At 32.4% G+C, this 14676-nt stretch overlaps 1 protein-coding gene across 20 annotated transcripts in view; it reads left to right on the top strand.

The window, feature by feature from the left end:
• LOC105345994 (muscle calcium channel subunit alpha-1) overlaps positions 1-14676 on the top strand; it is an 85728-nt gene that overhangs the window by 56255 nt on the left and 14797 nt on the right. For 15 of the 20 annotated variants that reach the window (XM_066082169.1, XM_066082168.1, XM_066082172.1 and 12 more), the window contains 16 exons: positions 755-814; positions 903-1009; positions 1134-1221; positions 1506-1613; positions 1754-1806; positions 2029-2175; positions 2495-2696; positions 3211-3369; positions 3458-3568; positions 4098-4181; positions 4457-4477; positions 9867-9989; positions 10828-10893; positions 11177-11271; positions 11400-11556; positions 13564-13691. In XM_066082169.1, coding sequence (XP_065938241.1) covers positions 755-814; positions 903-1009; positions 1134-1221; positions 1506-1613; positions 1754-1806; positions 2029-2175; positions 2495-2696; positions 3211-3369; positions 3458-3568; positions 4098-4181; positions 4457-4477; positions 9867-9989; positions 10828-10893; positions 11177-11271; positions 11400-11556; positions 13564-13691 — 1709 coding nt within the window. Of the gene's footprint in view, positions 1-754; positions 815-902; positions 1010-1133; positions 1222-1505; positions 1614-1753; positions 1807-2028; positions 2176-2494; positions 2697-3210; positions 3370-3457; positions 3569-4097; positions 4182-4456; positions 4478-9069; positions 9088-9866; positions 9990-10827; positions 10894-11176; positions 11272-11399; positions 11557-13563; positions 13692-14676 lie in introns of all 20 variants that reach the window. The other 5 variants (XM_066082164.1, XM_034449338.2, XM_066082161.1 and 2 more) reach the window with 2 other exon arrangements.

Raw genomic sequence — 14676 nt, forward strand, 5'->3', positions numbered from 1 at the left:
AGGGTAGTAACCTTGTATAATATTTGTAGGTCAAGTGTCAAGGACTAACGTTTATATTGGATCACACAAAAATCCTTTTTTCAAGAGCAAATATGCTCTCAACTTAGCCCAATTTGGCTCATACTTCACATAAATAGAGCTTTTGGGTAATTGGTGTGCTGTGACTAGAACCAAGTCAGTGTGAAGGTCATAGCAGATCTCTTTATAATCAGTTTTAGACTGTAGGTTATTTCCTATTTGCTTAATCTCACTGTGGTTGAATAAAAATGCCTGCATGTAAGAGGTAATGAGATTGAATTATAAAAAAGCGTCACTTCTGACGTCACATACTGCCAGTGAGTGCATATAAATCAAATAAATAGGTGAAAAACATATTTTATGTCAACTCTTTTATGAAATAACACAACAAATTGATGTACATGAATCACTTTAAGAATAGTGAATTATTGGGGGTTAAGTTTGATTTGATTAATATCATATATAGTTCTTTAGTTATAGGTCAAGGTCAAAGAAAAATTCTCAGAAATGCTTTTCATCCTTTTGTCCATTATTTAAGCGGGACCCTTTGAGATGGTCACAATTTCAATGTTGTCTACTTTTTATTAAGATTTGTTTTATATTGCATTTCATATACTTGTAGTAAAGTTAATTAGTTACCTTAGTTTAAGGAGGATATTGTTGCTCAGGTGAGCAGTTAGGCCCATATGCCAATCATTATTTAATTAGTGATTTAATTGTAAAATTTTCTTTTCAGATCTTGAACTACTTCGACATATTTTTTACATCTGTTTTCACAGTGGAAATTATTATCAAGGTGAGGCCAAACTCTACAAATGTTTCAAGTCTAATTAGAGCAATTACATGATTTATACAGAAAGTTGATAATATTTATTTTCTGGCAGGTTATTACATATGGGCTTATTGTGCACAAAGGTTCATTTTGTCGAAGCTTCTTCAACATCTTAGACTTTACTGTGGTTGGTGTATCCATCATATCCTTTGTTCTGGAGTAAGTAATCAATATTCATGTACAGTCTGTTATGTACTGTACAATAATTGGTAAGGTTATTGGAAATTAGTGCAAATATGTATGCTCCATTAATTACTGATGTCTGTTTTCAACTGTCTTATAGCAATCAGGCCATATCTGTGGTGAAGATTCTCAGGGTTCTGAGAGTGTTGCGTCCACTCCGAGCTATCAACAGAGCAAAGGGACTGAAGGTTTGCCCATATTTAAATCAATATCAAATGGTTACCAGTATCATCATTCATAGCATTTTGAAGGGCTTTTGTCATGATTGAGATGAAATCTTTAATTTTGATTGGTATCCTATGGGACCCTATAGTGATCAGCCTGCTATTATTTTGGTTGCATCATTAAAAACACCTTAGTAAAACATTCTTAGCATGAAATGTAGAAAAATATGTTAAAAATTTCCTGCTCAAAACATTACCAAGCCTCATTTCTCATGAGTGATTTTATTTAATTTTATTTTATTTTGCAGCATGTGGTTCAGTGTGTGATTGTGGCTATACGCACAATCTACAACATCATGCTGGTCACCTTCCTATTACAGTTTATGTTTGCTGTAATTGGAGTACAACTGTTTAAGGTTAGTGTCGTTAGCCTTGTTTAGTTATCTAACACAGAATACTGCATTGATTTCATACTCTTACAATAAAGTTCAAAAACCAGCCTAGGTGATGCATGTGCCATGCAAGGTTAAAATTAATGTAGTTTTTATGTTTGTAGGGGAGGTTTTTTAGTTGTTCAGACAAGTCCAAGTTAACAGAGAGTGAATGCAGGTATGTTTTTTTATGAAAAAAATTATTCTATATTAATCATCAATTTGCTTTTTGTATGTGAACATCAAATTTTGTTAAATATGTAAAACTGAAATGAAGCCTGACAAAATCTAAGGGCCTAAAGGTAGATATCCATTTTGAGCATAGAGAACAAATGATACAGTGTGCCTTGACAGAATAAACTTTGTAATGATTTGAGAATGTCAAATTTATTTTGTGTAGAGGTCAGTACATTGATTATCCAACTGGAGATATTGACGAAGCTGAAATCAAGGTCAGAGAATGGACAAACAACCCCCTGAATTATGACAATGTTCCAGAGGCGATGTTGACACTCTTTACTGTCTCCACATTTGAGGGATGGCCAACGTATGTTATTCATCATGTAACCACTGTGTGATAAAAATGTGTGTGTGTAATGAAATTGTTAAATTTGTTTTTTAATATTTGAAACCCCAACTAAAAAAATGTATGAAGATGGGTTATGAAAAGTTGATTTTCACTGCTTGGATATACTGTTTTTCTTTCTGATAAATCACAAAATATCAATTCCCTTGTTCCTCAGAAGGTAAGGTTCATTTTGAAGGTGTAGTTGTATGTTTCTGGATCTGTATTTAAGTACTTGATACTTGACCCTTAAAATGTACATGAATATACAATGATTGTGTAATATCTTATATTTCTATAGGTTGTTGTATAAATCCATTGATGCCAATGAGGAGAATAATGGGCCTATTCATAACAACCAACCAATTGTGGCTGTTTTCTACTTTATCTTTATCATCGTCATAGCTTTCTTCATGATGAACATCTTTGTGGGTTTTGTCATCGTCACATTTCAGAATGAAGGAGAACAAGAATATAAGAATTGTGAACTGGACAAAAATCAAGTAAGGCTTTCAATTGAAGTACTTGTTAATCTATTTAAATGTCACCAAGGTCTATATATACTTCATTTTTCATTCTACTAAAACTTGATTCGTATCGTTCATATGGCTTTTGGGTTTTTTATTGGGGGGGGGGGGGGGATCTCATCTATCAACTTGGAATGGTACTTAAGTGTACAATTCATGCACACTAGTACACTTCATGGACTTTGTTTGAGATAAGGATTTTACATAGCAATGCAATTATTTCTTCATGTTATATAAAGTAATTATAAAACAGATAAGTCTTTCTTTTTCAGTATACTAGTCATTGCAGTTACTGGAGGAAACTCTAATCGGGAATAATAATAAAAAATGATTGGGGGAAAAAAACGTGTCATTGTTTTGTACTTCATATAGTAATACTAGTAAAGATATATACCTATATGTTAAAAGACAGTCCTGCTTAGGTGAGGATAGTGGCCCATGAGCCTCATTTTTAATTACTTCTAGCTGTTACATTTATTGAATATTACAGAGAAAGTGTATTGAGTTTGCCTTGAAAACTCGTCCAACTCGGCGCTACATTCCTAAAGCTCGTTGGCAGTACAAAATTTGGTGGTTTGTGACATCCCGAGCTTTTGAGTATGGCATCTTTACCCTGATTATATTGAACACTGTCATTTTGGCTATGAAGGTTGGTGTCTGGAATGACAAATTTATTTTCATTCTGATCTCTGTAGTATAAATTGAGCTTTAAGAATGGTTTCATTGATTTTTTTCAGTATGATGGACAATCTGCTGCATACTCGGATGCTCTGGACTACTTAAACATGATCTTCACTGGGGTCTTCACCATTGAATTCATTCTCAAACTGATGGCATTCAGATTTAGGGTAAGGTCTAAAATGGACCCCTGAAATAAACAACGTAAAAATAATTATAATTGGCTTAAATTATAAAGTTTTACTATATGAAGTTCCAGAATCACTTAGCAAAAGAATTAGAATAAGAATTACTGTATTAATTATCATAAAAAATGTATTTATCCAATACTTAATATTTATGATAGAATCTTGTTCAAAATTTAAATCTGTGTTTCCCATTAGAACATGCACATTTTTTGGGGTCTGAATCTGATTGGATTGCAAAAATAGTGTCAATTCAGACATATCCTGCCAGAGTGCTAATAAATATGAGACAGGTGGATAAAACAAAACTGTCTAAGATAATTCAAACCTTTTTTTTTTAAATATTGATTTATTATGGTTAAAATTGACTTTTATCATATAATCATTGTTGTTTCTTGATTCTTTAAGAAAATATTAAGTTAACATCACCAATTTTCAAAATGAGTATTACAAGATTATTAGATTCCTTGACATAATGCATATAAACTTTATCATAGTATCTGGTGTTTTGTAGAACTACTTTGGAGATCCTTGGAATGTGTTTGATTTCATCATTGTCCTGGGTAGTTTTATTGACATAATCTACACAGAAGTCAATGTAAGTAGTGATGACAGTTAATGAGTGTTTACACATGCCACTATAGGTCTACCACTGTATACTGGTTGCTGGAAACTAAATACAAATTCAAATCCCTTCTCCAAAGAAACCACATCTTGATTGAATCTGATTCAGTTGCTGATTTGTCTGTACTTCATGGTTTTGTTGAATTTTTCCCTGCAGCATTTTGGACTTTACAATAACTTTCTGGTCTATTTCAAACATTTTTCTTATCAATCCTTCATGGAATATATAAAAGACCTTGCACATTTCAGCGAGAAAAGGGCGATTTAAAGGTAACAATGTGAACTAAGTGCACTGCAAATTGAGGCTGTTTTTTAATCTCTAGTGGACATGTGTTCTAGTATTTTTCACAACAAATTTTAGTGATTCAAGACATTTGTCTGGATCTTAACTTGGCTTTTGAAAACAGACATGATTGTTTCCACCTTTTGAATTCACTGTAAGAACAGCCATTAAATTCACCTAACTCTTTCACCAATCTTTTGTCCTTTTAAGATTTTGGAATATAACAAATTCATGTCTGGAAACCTATCTTGGCAATCTTAATGAATGATGCTAAAATTAGAGTAATTGCTTGATTGTAGTCAAAGAAGGGCTGCTAAGAATACTGCTTACAGCTTTATTAAATATATGTTAACTGTTTAGATAACAGATTGGATTTGGATATTTTTAACTTCAGTGTAATCTTTGCTTGTCTATATAGATACATCCCAAGGTATATGCAGTTATCTTGTGTCAGCTTTTAAAATTTTATTTCCATTTCTATATTAAAGCTTCATTTTGTTTTACATGTTTAATGTATCAATTATTTGCTTTCTTTTGGCTATTTTGCATTTTTTTTTATTTTAAATTATTATAATTTATAAACTAGTCTTATCATTGGTTCAGTTTTCCTTCAGTGGCCACAACTGAATTTCAAACCCAATTCCCCAAATGAATTAATTGTCCAACAATTGTCTTGCATCACTAAAGACGCTGGAGACTGAATCATGCAGTGATATTATTTAGCAGTCCATGTTTTAGATGTCATTAACAGATACTTAACTCCATGTTAGAGATTGCTAGTGTCAATGAGGACTAATGTCTATGGAGCTTAGTCATTCAAGAATAGTTCTGAAATGCATATATTTGCATCTTCAATTTTTTAGAAATCAAATGGTGTTCATACATCAATTAACAAATTGATTCACAAAACAACAAGTTTAAATTCATTTATCCTTTTATGAATATATGCATTTATGAAACGTTTCAAAACTGAATACAAACGCATCATCAAGCGGTGTTCAGGCATTGTTTATTTAGATATTTATGAAATGTATTGTGTATAATGTTAAATTATGTCTTACTATATACCTTTGAGGTTGATTTAGCATGGATAATTTTGTGATTGATCAAAATTTAGCTTTATTGAGAGCACAGACTTCACAAATTGCACTGACCAATGTCAAAATTCATAATACAGTAAAACATGCTTACAACAAAGTGCGAGTGGTTGGCTATTTTGCTTCGTTATCGGCGTAACTCGTTATATTTTACAATTTTACAACATGTAAAAAAGTCTTGGGGAATGAAATCACTTTGCTGCAAGCATCAATTTGTTGTAAGTGTGTTCGCTGCAACCATGTTTTATTTATGGAAGAGATGGCATTTCCTTCCATAAATAATGTACTTATGGACAATAGGATAATATACATAGTTTGGTAACTTTACATGGATTATTGAAGAATTTTCAGAGGTAGATAAACAATAAAATGTTTTTATTGGTAATTCATGCAGGTCTGAAAGGTTGCGATTTGCAAAAAAAAAATTAAATGACTCACTTATGTATTTTATGTATATTTTTTTCTGCAGTGCTTGCTTCCTTTGTATTAGCATGAATCATTAAAGAAAGCAGTTTATTGTATAAACAACAGTGCCTGTATATGTGATTGTATTTTCAATTAATACTGTACCGAATATTAGTCCATAATGAATAGGTACAAAACTGAGAATTCCTGTTACATTAACATGTGGACAGCAGTATTGTTACTAATAAAAACACTGCTAATGTGTCTAGATAAATGTTCAAACCTGCATGGACACATACATAATAGATTTTATTTTTTTGCTGATAGGGAGTTGATGATATCTTTATTATATTTTTCACAAGAGTAGCAACATTTTATTATAAGGAGCATGCAGGCTGCGAGTTTACCATTCTGATCCATTCTCCCTGAGTAAAGGTCATGTATATAGGATATTCTGTTAAGTATGCCGGGAAAACAATTCCTCAGCAATGATGTCCAATTTGATTCAGCATTGCAAAAGTGTTTTTTTTTTTTAAATTTACTCCAGAACCTAAAATAAAATATAAATGATGAGAAAATCGGCATCTAGCTAAGCATGTCTGTATGTCCACTTGCTAACTGAGTAAAACACTTGGTAGAGATGTTTTGAGAAGTATATTTGGTATAGATTTAGCTAGATATTGTGCATGGTCTAACACACTTAAGTTATGCACAACAGGATGCATGGACACGAGGACAGTATAATACTCAGGGCACTAGAGAGTGTTTCAATCTTGTTTTTAGTTCTTGTAAATCACTTTTTCCATTCACTGAAATACATATGCCATGTCTAAATTCACAATGATACATTTGAAAATGTAGACCGGTAGATTATTACAATATAAGCTGCATTTTCATGTCAGATATTTTCATTGTGAAATTGAAATTGACTAGGTACTAAAATGGCAAAAAAGATGACAGTTTTATTAATTTTTATAAGTCATAATTTTGTTGCAAAAGCTCTTTAGAGCTAGGCCCTGATTGAAGCATAATTACATTATTATCATCCTTTACAATTGTTTTGCTATATATTCCTGTTTTTCTGACAATATTTAGTGATTTATTTTGATCTTATTTATCAAAATTGTAGAGAAAATCAAATGTTATACTGACCTTTTAGGTCATGTGCAGGTGGATGTAATGTTTTATTTTTTTCTAGATTGCTGGATATCAGCCTATCAGAGAGCTAGAAATTAATCAATCATATGATAATATGAATTACCAGTAATTTTCTAAATAGGTCGAGAATTTCCTAAATGCAAAATGGTTATCAGAATTCATGTCTGGACATCCAGTTTAATATTGTGTTTCTCAATTTGTTCAGCTATAGCTTCACACCAAAAGGTGATGAGGTTTTCTTCACTTGATTACACTCGTATAATAAAACAATTATTGCAGGGGGTTTTCAATTAATACTTTTTAGCTACCTGAGAAGTACAATATTCACTGAGCCAACCTCAAAAATAGTAATAATTGTAAAATATCCTACCATCATGCAATAAATGTATGATGTATCCTAGGTCAAGCTTCTTTTAACATCTAGATTGGTAAAATACATTGAAAGCTTAATTAACAAAGTTAACGTAAGACATGCTGCATTTTTTTGTCAAAGGTAAAAGGTCAAGTCAATAAACAAAAAGGATACAGTCATGGTACAGAAAATTGTTCAGTTCAGTACAAAGTAATAGGGTCAGATCCATTAGATTTGATTCCCACTGTGTTGGCAATGTTACCAGGGATAGCTAATTTGATATACCGGGTATTTGTACGTTGAAGGGTGGCAACCAACAAGTGTTGCACTAATAAAAACAGAATGTATCACAATTGTATACAAATCTGTTCTACATTTTTCAATCGTTTCATCACAAAGTGAAGAGATTCAGAACAATCTTACTGCATGGTTATCAGTGTTCCTGATAACAATGCAAATGAAGAGTTGCCTATTATTTGCAGGATACAATAGAAATCATATGCACTGTATAATACTATATATTATCATAACAGTAACTTGATCCCAAGAGCTAACTAGGTTGGATCATCATGCAGGTCAATCTGGAAGCAAGAGAATGTGTGGAGTCTGGCTTTATGATCTATGCTTGGCATCTGGCTTTTCAGATCAAGCTATACTACCATGATGATGCGAAAATAAAAAAAACTTTCTTTTTTTAATCAGTCGATATCTTACTACATTTTCTACAGAACAAAAACCATTTGAAAAGAAGTCTTTTAAAACTCACTTATAAAACAAATGTGTTTTGTGCATCATGTCGTTTCACATGGTGACATCTGATTTAGAAAATTAAATTAATCCCTCTAAAATAAACAGTATAAAAAAAGGAAAATTGATCGGTATATAATGATTAAATTTATTTGAAGTTTCACTTTCATGGGCTGCAAGATTGACTGTGAATTTTTTTGATAGCTTTTTTCCACATGTGATTTGATTCTTATTTGATGTATCAATATCTGTTTTTCATGTCAAATGCTGAATGTATTTTGTTACTAATTATTGGTTCACTTTGAAATTACAACATTCTAATAGCGAGCAAAGGTTGGTTAATTGTGCACTGAATGTTAGAAGCCTGGTCTCCTCCTTAAAAGCATGCTACAAACAAACTGCAGTAGACTGCCATAGTAGCATGCCTTGTGTCATTTCTGTTCAAAAAATCTGTTAAATTGCTTCTGAGATTTATGTTCAAGAATATTACCTTAAGATGCAACTTTACAAGAATGAAAAGCCCAACATAATTGAATATTATATTTTCATTAAAGATGAAATTATATTTTGTTACAAAGATATGAATATAATCATTGAATCAAGCCTACTGTCGGCCATCTGTGACTCAGCTTCCTAGCTCTCTCTCTCCCTCTCTGTTCCTGTTCTGCTAGAAAGATGTTGTCTGCATGATATGAACCGCAGAGAATCCACTGAATTGTTGTTTGTTCTCAGTATCCCTCTACATTATGTGTAGTATGTCAGCCTGTATACCTTGTGTAGATGTTTCTGTAATACTATGGTATTTTAACTCCATTTCAAGCAAGACGTGGAACTTGATGTAAGATGTAGTGTATGAACATACAGATATAAGTAGTGTGTATACATATGTATAGTGTAATCAATGAACTGAATAGCATGTACATTACTGTACATGTATTTCACTACCATTATCAAATACACCCAGCCTGTTAAATTGCATGAACTTATACAATGTGTAACCATATAAATATAGCATAGGTTGTTATTGTGTTTAATCAAAATTTTGGTTAAAACATTTAATTAAACACACTTTTCTATTATTATTATGTTGATGTATAACTTTCTGTGTTTTGTGTATATTTTTCCCACAAGCATAATCAGAAGAGAAGGATATACTTGCATATTTATGTTAACTTCTTTTATTTTCATCACAGCTATATTTGATATTATTCCTTAATTTTCTTTGACAATTAAGAGTCAAATTTTACAGTCATAAGTTAGATCTAATTACACTCTGTTGCCAAGATACACAACCTGATTAATTTTTTTTTTTTTTATTGAAAATGCTGAAGGTTAATGTAATGATTTAAAACATTTAAAAAAAAACATTTAAAACCCCACTAGGAATAAGTTATTGAAAACCATAATCCCAATTTAGAGAAATTATTTATAGTGTTACAGTGTTCATGGATACATAAAAAAATTACAATGATACCGCATAAACAAACAGCTGAAGTATGATCTGGCATGTCAATAACCCAGCCTCTTATAATTTTTAGATTCAGGTACATTTTCCAACATCAAAGTGATGGTGGAATCTGCCTTTATCAAAACTGTAAAACTCTCTTTTATTGACAGCCTGGACAAGGAATTATCAGCATTAATTTTTTCCGCCTGTTCCGAGTAATGAGACTGGTAAAGCTCTTGAGTCGGGGAGAGGGAATAAGAACACTTCTGTGGACATTTATCAAATCTTTTCAGGTAATTCCTCCAATATTTCATAAACATTTTTGTTTTTTCATGTAAATAGGTTACCTGAACTCTTAGATGAATGCAAGAGAAGTCATACCCTGGAGAAATCTTACTCATTTTGAAGGGTACAGATTCTCTTGGAAAACATTTTTGCATTATAATCATGTAGCCATTTAGCCCTTGGTTGCTGAAGATCTGTAGCTCTACATTATTACTAATTAGGTTTGTTACTGACTGTTTACAGACTTTACCGACCCCACAAATTTCTGTAAACAGTCAATTACAAACCTAATAAGTGTTTTGTTTTGTCGAGGACCTAAAGTTTGATATGTAAACAACAACAGATATAAAATATATAACAATATATAACAATTAAACTCATATGCTAATTCTCCAATTTTTTACCTTCCTCGTCAGTCATCTGTGCAAACCTGGATGCCGTTGTAGGATCGTTTTATTACGTCATGGGGAAAGGGGGGTCACTCTAAATATTTTGGGGCTTAAAAATTAAAGATAAGGTTGAATGTTTGTGTAAAATGTCAGCTCAAATAACGTTACGTCTGCCATGTTGCCGTATAAATTTTGACACCCACCGTGTAAAGAAATTTATAGGGTTATCACGTGTCGCGATTCATCCAATGACATTGAGACATTCTAGTTTGAGGCAAAACAAAGTTAAATATAAGGATATCAGTTATAAATGTTATGCCCAGGAAATTTCAAATTTTTTTGTATAGGATGCACCGTAGCTCTACAAAATGTATTATAGAGCTTCAGAGATGAAATTAGTTTGATGGAATAAAGTTGATGAAGTAAACATTCTTATTGGTCTCATTTCTTTTGATAGGCTCTGCCATATGTAGCCCTGCTTATAGTCATGTTGTTCTTCATCTATGCAGTCATTGGAATGCAGGTAACAGGATTCAAGCCTTTTGATGGCTATTTTATGCATTTCTTCCAGCACTAATTAAAAATTGGGATTTTTTATAAAGTTTATATATGATAAACCTTGAAAAAAAAAAGCTTGTTTGCTGTACGAATGCTAAGTAAAGTCTCTCTCTCTCTCTCTCTCTCTCTCTCTCTCTCTCTCTCTCTCTCTCTCTCTCTCTCTCTCTCTCTCTCTCTCTCTCTCCATATATTCAGTTGTACTCTATAGATTTATGTTTAATGACAAACTTATTACCTTTTGACTGTAGCTGTTTGGGAAAATCTCAACACAACAAGATGATTCGCAAATTCATCGCAACAACAATTTCCAGACATTTCCTCAAGCAGTACTGGTGTTGTTCAGGTATTGTAATCATTTCCTGTGCTGGTTGTCAATATGTCGACAAATCTTCCCTCTCTCTTTCTCTCCCCTTCATTCTCAGCCATCACAGTACAATTAAAACAAAATATCTGTTGATGTTTTGTTGACAGGTCTGCCACAGGAGAGGCATGGCAAGACATCATGTTATCCTGTGTTGGAAATGAGATACCATGTGACGAAATGTCAGATGCTGATCCCAGTCAGACTTGTGGAAATGATGTGGCCTACTTCTACTTTATCTCCTTCTATATGTTGTGTTCATTTCTGGTAAGTCCTTGATCCTGTAAACATTAAAACTAGTACATTAATTAATCAACGTTAACTGGAATGTGATATTTTATTAGTTCATCATCATACATCATTTTGAGTTTGGATTCAACAAACCTAGGTGCTTTTCTTAAAGAAATATCAGAGTCGCAGGTGGTAAAATACATTTGGCAAATAGTGTAAGCTTCACGAAATCTACATTTTCTGTGCATAAATACAATGCAGAAAAGGAGATGTGCTAAATGAATTTGTAAATGATCACGCTAGTTTATAATGTTAGTTGATTACGGCTCTGTTATGATCATAACTTTTGGGCCATGGCTTATTTTGAGTTTTGGATTAAAAAAAATTCAGCTTCTTTAAAAAAAAATGTCTAATTTTCAAATCAAGGCATAATCAAAAGCAAAGCAAAAAATATGTTATCAATTGATATTAGATGGTGGTATCTATTCTAAGATTACGCTTTCTTGTTTCTTCTAGAAATAGAATAATTTAGATAAATACAGTTATGTATGCATAATATATGTTCAATATCTTCAAAATGAATTGTGTTTTTGATGATCATTAAATTGGGATGTATGGTTTTTAAGCACATACCTTCTACAAATGGCAACTATTGCCAGGCTCCACTGTCGCCAAAATTTTCAAATCCACAAACTCATTCCTCAACTCAAATCCTTTAAAAAAAAGTGCATAAACCTGCAGTCAAACCTTAGATTTAAGGCTGAGTATTCACTTGAGAAAAGTTGGTGACATTGGAGCCAGAATTTAGTGGACTCTTGACTTCTAGAGAAATGTACAATAGAGCAAGATAATACTATATAAATAGTGCCTGTTTGGGAGGGTAACTGTTGAAATTGACACCCCGCGAGAACCATTGTCAACCGATGCATGCGGAGGGTGACAATGGTTTTCGAGGGGTGTCAATTCCAACAGTTACCCTCCCAAACAGGCACTATTTATTTTATTATACTGAATGTCTTATTTTTAGAGAAAATCTTACTGTTTTTATATAGAAATGAACTGAATTCTACGGCGAACCATACGCGCATAATTTACGCGCATGTAACAATTCGTTGTGTTACCCGTTGCCAAGTGCGTTGCTAACGCTGAGGGTAATAGAACAGATTACCAACTGCATCTAAACCAATCAGATTTCAGTATTTAACATGAAAGTATAATAATAAACATTGTATCATTGAAACTGTGAGGCACCTTCAACCTGTCAAAGTAATGTATGCTTCTGTTAGGCCTATTAAAAAAAATTGTGTGTTTAGGGTAACACTGATGAAAAAATAAGGGTAGGTAGTGATTTTTTTTTTATTTTATCATATTTTTTTCTGCATGATTCGAATCCTAAGAATGTTTGTTTGTATCGATCATATTAAAAAACGGATTTTTAATAGAATTAATATAAAATTCACAATCGGATAAAAATAGACATCTAAAAATGGTAGGATCGGGGCATTTTTGTAAGGTAGGTCGGGTTACCCTAAACACACACCTTTTTTTTTTTAGGCCTTATATAGCAAAACCCTTATAGCTCTTTTTAGGGTGAATAGATTTCCAGGAAGTGCATGCCAAGTAGATTTTGATTTGTAATTTGCCAATGGGCAAGTACTTCAAAAAGTTGATTTGTAAATACTTGGTTAGGCTGCAGTTACTGCTTCTGAAATAAGTCAAGTTTCACAGCCAAGACAAGTGCTAAACCATTTTTAATACATCGCATATGATGTAAATGTGTCAAACTTGAGATTATTTCTATGATATTTTTGAAATGATAGTAAAATCACTGAAATTTTTAGCTATTACAATAATTTTTGCATAAAATGTTGTGTTTTGATTTTAATGTGTTAAATAGTTTCAGGTTTTGCTGCAAACAGTGAAACTTTTAATTGACCCAAAGAAAGTTACCACCAAACTTCAGAAAAAAACTTGCCATGAAATGTTGGCTTTTAAGAACTGATGTTTCCTTATGGTATACATATATAAATTAATACTCTACAGATCATCAATTTGTTTGTGGCTGTTATCATGGACAATTTTGACTATTTGACTCGAGACTGGTCAATTCTGGGCCCACACCATCTGGATGAGTTTGTGAGGCTGTGGTCAGAATATGATCCAGAGGCAAAGTAAGTAGATCCTTTTAGGTCACCATTATCATATAGGTGACCTACTTACCAGTGCATGGTCTTCATTTATTATTGTGAATTTCATTTATAATTATACCCCACGCAATAAAGTTGCAAGGGGTATAATGTTTTTGACTGGTCTGTCAGTCAGTCTATCAGTCAGTCCTTTAGTCTTGCATTTTTGTATGCGCAATTCCTCTTTAACCAATGCACGGAATTTCATTAAACTTTGTTGGTATTTAAGACACAATTTTTATATGTGCATATTACCAGGTTATTCTAATATCTTTAATTTTCTGGAAATTTTACCCTTTTGAACTTGAAATGTTGGCCCTAGGTTGAATATACAGTCAAAACTGTTTTAAGAGGCCACCTCGGGGAAACTGTGAAAGTGTTTAGACAGGTGGCCTCTTATTCCATTTCGCCTCCCAAAAGTCATTCGAACATCATAATTTTTATATGTTGTATCAAAATTCATCCATAGTTTGTTCTATGACTCATAATAATGATTTTTTCAACAACTTTTTCATTGAGACTCTATATATATTTGGATTGAAATAAATTATTTAAAGTGAAAACAAATTAAAAAAGAAAATCAATTTAAAATACTGTGTTTTGTTTTTTATTAAAATTGTTTATGTTGATATCGTTGTGTGGAATATAGCACACATCATGTACATATAAGTCTACAAGAAATACTTTAATGATTACCGTATTTTGCTAAATATGATGCATACATGTACTTTATTTTCACTAGTTCTATGTTAGAGAGGGGTGTATAATATATACATGTACCACAATGGGTGTTTGGCACATTTTCCTTCCAGGTGAAGGACTGACTGTCATACTGGAAAAATCTTTTATAGTTGAAACATACACGTCTGTTTTTTTAACGCAATATTTAAACTTAAGGTGGCAGGGAACATTTTTTTTTATACAATTCATTGTAGCCAGGGGATTAGTGTCTTCGGAACTCTGTAACTAG

The sequence above is a fragment of the Magallana gigas genome, chromosome 4, assembly GCF_963853765.1.
Source record: "Magallana gigas chromosome 4, xbMagGiga1.1, whole genome shotgun sequence".
Lineage (NCBI taxonomy): Eukaryota > Metazoa > Mollusca > Bivalvia > Ostreida > Ostreidae > Magallana > Magallana gigas.